The following is a 6,000-nucleotide window of genomic DNA, read 5'->3' on the forward strand; positions in this document are numbered from 1 at the left end:
GTAATTTTTTGAAGGGAAAGTTCTTATACAGGCTTACATTTAGACCTCAGTTAATATTACAATTAAATTGAAAAAAGAAACAATGTAAGTTTGGTCAACTTGGTTATCATGTTAGCGCCGATTTAGAAAAAAAATCTAATTATACCGAGCTCTAGTAGTTACATCCAAGGGGATTGAATCCTTTTTATAGACACAGTTCAATTGTGGATTAAGCTTTAAGACTACTATGTAATTCAATGAAGCTTCAGTTAGCTTTAACCTTAATTTGGAGAGGAAGAGGAAGAGGAAGAGGAGAGGAGAGGAGAGGAGAGGAGAGGAGAGGAGAGGAGAGGAGAGGAGAGGAGAGACAGTGGTAACCCCTTTTTCAGCTGTTGCTATGGAGATATCCAGTGCCATGATGAACCAACCATGCCAGGGGAAGCACCTGCCAGACAACTTTTAGTTCACAATATTTCATTCCAGAGGCAACAACAAGGACAGAAAAATTACAAGGAAGGGAGGATCAGGAGAGAAGAACACAGCACATGACATGGGGGGGGGGTAGAGAGGGAGCAGGGACCAGACAGTCTACTACCCCACCATTAATCAGTCAAGATATGTCAAGCCAAGCCGCAAGCCAATAAAGTATGGTATCTGGGAAAAAAAAACTAATACAATGAAAATGCAGGTCTGACACACATTCAGCATGACGAATACTTGTGATTATATTGTTACAGTGCTCAATTTAGCCATGGTTTCAGCTGATATTACAGTGGTAAAGAGGAGCAAAACATTAGAGATGCATTTGACAACCAAATCATCCTCTGGCAGGACACCAACAAGTTTGCCGAGCTCTTTTCCTGGTCTCAAAATGACCACACCGGAGGTTTTCATGTTTTAGACCTCAGCAACCTCCAACCACTCACTGAGGCCAGGTTGCTAAATGCTTTGATTGATTTCCTGTATCCACAAACTCCACAAACTCTTAAAAAGAATTAACACACCGATAACTGCTTTCAAAAACAAATCGCTTCCTGGAACTGACTGTAAATACACCTTTGTTATAAAGTAAATTGTGGGGATAGACCAATTATGGGTCTGGTTGATTATCGGTGTTGGTGTTTTTTGTGTCCAATTGTCAATGTAATTATTCATAAAGAATACTAAGATTTTAGATGTTTTAAAGCAAATGTATATCAGTATCTGTATTTGGACAGAAAAAGCATATTGGTAGATTTGTAGTAAACAGAACAGAATTAACTTTTGCTGATTCAATGGTGTAAAGAAAAGTACATTTACTCAAGTACTGCACTGAATTCCGTTGTACTTTACTTGAGTATTTGCATTTTCTGCTAATTTATAATGTACTTCCACTCCAATACAATTTGAAGGCAAACTTTAGTTATTTTTCAAATTGCATGCTGCCTCAGAGTAGAGCATTTTTAAATTAAGTTATTTGATTATCAATTGGCCAAAAAAAAGATGCCTCTGTTAAAGTGAAACTCTCGCCAAAAAGCAACCGAGGCTTTATTTGTGATTGAATATGAGTCAAACCTTTGTGTCAATGCATAATTATGACGAAAGAGGCACTTTTAAGATTAACAGTAGTTTCGTTTTCAGGCAAGCTAATTTTCATGGGAGTGCAGGGGCACTCTTATGCTAGCATCAAAATTGCTACTTTTAAAACACTAAGAAGGCTCAATAGAACATGAAACTTTGCTCGTAGTGTCACCAGGGTCTCTACACATTACACGAGCATTGAGAACATTGTTTGTGTACGCAGAGTTTACTAAAAAGAGGGTTTATGAACTACTCACCACTGGAGCTGGATCTCCGGCGCTTCGCCGTTATGGCAGACAAAAAATGACGATCTCCGAGTGCGACCTAACAGGCAGGGGAGTAATGGTGGACCTCCTACCTGTTAGGTCGCATGTGGGGATTGACACTTTTTGTTTGTTTGCTTGCCCGAAAACAAAACTACGGTAAAACTTAAAAGTGCCTCTTTCGTTGTAATTATGCATTTACACGAAGGTTTGACCCATATTCAATCACAAATAAAGCCTGGGTTGCTTTTTGGCGAGAGTTTCACTTTAACGAAAGAAAAAGCTGAATATCTGAACCGACAACGAGACAGGTCAATAATCTGTAAACCCATAATATATATGTATTCACATACAAGTCAAGATACATACTGTATAATCTACTTCTACTTTTAATACTTAAGTACATTTATTGCCCAAAAAATATTTTTGACACTTATGTATGTATATTATCATGTACTTTAGCACTTTTACAAATAATATTTTCAAACAATATCTTTACTTTTACTCAAGTATGTGTTTTGGGTACTTCTTATAACACTGTGGTGGATTACCTGATTACAGTGTCTGCATGGATTGTTTTATGAACTGAAACCAAGGAGGTGGAGAATCTATGAACCTCTTTGCCCCAAACCAAAACCTCATATACACGATAACTGGCTGAATACCGCAGCAGTGGGCCCCCAGTCTATTTCCTAAACTGCAAACCAGCTTTTGGCAGGACCTCATGTGTTACACTCTGTGAACACAGGATGTGTTTCAGCCACGCTTTTCAGTCGTTCATCAAAAGCGCGTCTGATGGAACAAACGCAGTTCTATTTTCATCAATACAGCTGACCACACATGCTGCGTAAGAGCTTGCAAATCACTTAACACACTTGTGATTCAAGTCTATTTTCTTCTGTTTTCTGCATATAAACACAGCAGTCCCATACTGGGCTGTGAGCGCTGCCAAAATGGAGTTAACCACACAGTAGTACAGACGCTGAAACTGCGTATACACTGATGGACGACAGAAGCTGCTGCTGCTCTTTGTAGACAGGGTGTAAGAGCAGAACTGAGAGGATAAGTCCATTAATCAATAAGTCAAATGATTTGATCTCTTAAAGCAAATATGTGTCTAAATTTTTATATCACTGTAATTTGAATGTCTTTGACTGTTGGTTAGACAAAACATTTTTTCCCAATCTACGGACAGAGAGTTTATCTCGGGCATATTGCCCATTTAGCAGGAAAATATGACAGATGAAAGCTATGTTGTGGAGCAAAATATGTCTTCCTTCCTTAGTCAGTCAATGAAAAACACTGGCTTCACACCTTCTTTGAAAAAAACCTGATTCAATTTGATGCTGATTATGAGGGGGAGAAATGGGTTTTAAATTTCCAATTATCGTGATGCATCAAGAGTAAATTGGTTCTCCCAACCCTAATACAAACAGGTATTTTTTTGGACAAAATCCTGTGGTATGGACAGAATTCATTCAGACTCAGTACCAAAAAAGTAGGCAACATTTTTGACCAAGGTGGTTCAGGTGCTGGTTCATATCAAGTGCCTATCAACAAGGAACCACTTATGTCAGGGGCTGGGTACAGGTTTATTGTGACCATGAACCAACTAAAACAGCTTTTGACTGCCATTTTAAACAACCAATTTTTAAAAATGGCAATCATAAGTGGTTTTAGTTGGTACGGGCACGGTAACCCTGCCGCAAGCCCCTGACAAATGTGGGTCTTTGTTCTGGACCAGCAAAGTGTTGGTGCCGTTCTGGAACAAGTTTTCCTGACTTGGAGCAAGTTCATTTGGTCGTCGAAAAGCAAAGACCTGGTTCCAGAGTAGGCACTGCCTCCTTGCCAGTGTTGGGGAGATTTAAACTACATGAATTTAACAACATAGCTTAACTACAATTTGCTGTAACTTGCTGGTAGTTAAACTACATACATATTTTGTGTTGTGTCAAGTATTTCAACTACTTTTTGGGTCATGTTTTGTTGTTTAATTACTCAATTTACAAACAATAACGTATATAATATATTTTTATATTATGTTCCTTTGATGACAAAGTGGATAAGGTGGGAGCCTTTGTGAAGTCACCAGATGAGTCCCCACAAAATGCTTTCAAATCTCTACCCAAAATGTCCAAAGTGTAAGTGAAGTTCAACACTGGTGTCCCAGCCAGTGCAGAATGTGAGCAGCTTTTTAGTGTTGGTAAAGATGTTTTTAGTGCCAAATGGAACCAGCTGTCTGATAAAAACTTTGAGAGACATGTGTCATGTCAACAAGCAATTCTGCCCTGGCATCTAGTTCTAGTGCCAAAGTGTAAGTGCCTCTGAAGTTCCTGTTATGTTGACAAAAAATGTCAGTTTTTGTTCTTTAAAAAATAAAACTTGAGTTGAGAGGCATATTTCTGCTGGTATGTGAATTTTTTGTAGGCTATTATATTTTGTCTCATATACACCATATTCATATTGCTCATTTATTTAACACTGAGTTAAATGAGTATAATGAGTACAAGAAGTTGCTAAAGCAACTTTTTTTAGCAGTAGTTTTACAAACTACATTTCACCAGGGGTAAAAATGTAGTTTGTTCAAACTACTGCCAGGCTGAACTACATGTATTTTTACATGCTACGCTTGCAAAGTAGCTGCCCTAAAACTGCTCCTTGCTTGGAAAGGGTTAAATTGAACCAAATTTGAACCAGCACTAACACCAGCCCACAACCAGCACTTGTGATTCACTTTGGTTGAAAAGGGGAGGCAAGAACTAGCCCTAATCATGTCCTGGCTTTCTCAAGTCTGACACGCAGCAGCAGCATCTGTCCTATTCCAATCATCAACGAAGATATAATTCTCTGCCATTAATCTGACACACCTTCTAAATCATAATAGTACGTGGCCATTTGGGCAGTCAAATAAACAAAGGCTGATAGTAGTGCGGTGTCTCTATGTAAATAAACTATGATATGCAGTTGCCTGAATCGAAAGTGATATCGTTTTAGTGAGTGTATTTAGCTGTAGGGGTGAATTTGAACGTGTCAAAGTGAAACTCCTCAGTAGACCATGAATGAGGAGGACAGAGCTCCAGCACTGCATCATCTACGTCATCATGCAAACCGTCTGCCAGACTGACGCATGCAGCGTGGCAGGAAACGACATGAAAAAATAACAACAAATTAATAACAAAATATGACGTTTAACCACTTTTTTGGAGACTCAGAATATGTAAAGTTAGTCCTCAACCTCAACACAATTAGCACTGCGCATCATTCTCGAGTGACCTGTCGAACACGCCCCCACCTTGCGAACGTTATCACAACATAAACACACATTATCGAGCTAGCTTTAGCGGGGTTGACGCCACGTACACTGCCACAGCGGCGCGGCTAGCTAACAGCATTACCTGTAGCGGCAGGTGCTCTGGTATTCCCGTGCACCTGCTGTTCATAAACCGCTCGGGTTATTTCTTTTCCTCCCTTCTGGCGTGATTAAGGTACGCCGGACTGCGAGTTAAGCTAAAACCGCCAGTCAGCGGTCGCGTCTCTGCTGTCAGGGTAACAAGCCCGGGCTGAAACAAGCGGACATCAAACGGATTTCCGAGAAGCCACAAAAGCTGCCGTTACTGCAGCCAACGGTTGTTTTGACTTTCAGGAAAGATCGTGACGTCACCCAAAGAAACGGCAACCCCCTTCCTCTCGTGCACAGGCGCGCGCGCACACATACACATATATGTGTGTGCACACACACCAAAACCAACATACACACACCTTACCGTCTCGCCCCGTCCTCCCGTTTTTTATCGGTTTCAGCTCCGTGTGTGGCTCTCCTCCACTGCGGAGCTCTCTCATCATCCCATTCCAACATCCCGTGTGTCCCTGCCGGCTAATCAGCCAACCATCGCGAGAATCAGCCGGTGTTAATACTGTTGATCTGTCAAAGCCAAACGGGAAGAGGCCTGTACTGGGTCTGCCCCTGGTTACAGTAAAACAGTAATTATTAGTTACACAATGATTGGATTTTGACGGGCAGTGATAGAGGAAGCACTCGGTTCCTTAACCTTGATAGTGAAAGTCTTAGAATTATTAGGCATTGTTTTGACAGCAGGCATCATGGAAGCCAATTTCTGCCAGTTTAAGAAAAATTAGCCTTGATTTAGAAAATAAAAATGCAGTGTGTCTCATCAGTATTAGATAAAGGGAAATGATT

At 40.4% G+C, this 6,000-nt stretch overlaps 1 protein-coding gene across 4 annotated transcripts in view; it reads right to left on the reverse strand.

Annotated features, from left to right (window-relative positions):
• Positions 1 to 5,705, reverse strand: part of akt3a (v-akt murine thymoma viral oncogene homolog 3a) — a 66,613-nt gene extending 60,908 nt beyond the window's left edge. Inside the window, exon 1 of one of the 4 annotated variants that reach the window (XM_030440836.1) lies at positions 5,567 to 5,705. In XM_030440836.1, coding sequence (XP_030296696.1) covers positions 5,567 to 5,645 — 79 coding nt within the window. In that variant the 5' untranslated portion in view covers positions 5,646 to 5,705. Of the gene's footprint in view, positions 1 to 5,197; positions 5,474 to 5,561 lie in introns of those variants that run through there. The other 3 variants (XM_030440838.1, XM_030440840.1, XM_030440837.1) reach the window with 3 other exon arrangements.
• Between the last annotated feature and the right edge of the window lie 295 nt (positions 5,706 to 6,000).

Source organism: Sparus aurata, chromosome 15 (assembly GCF_900880675.1).
Source record: "Sparus aurata chromosome 15, fSpaAur1.1, whole genome shotgun sequence".
NCBI lineage: Eukaryota > Metazoa > Chordata > Actinopteri > Spariformes > Sparidae > Sparus > Sparus aurata.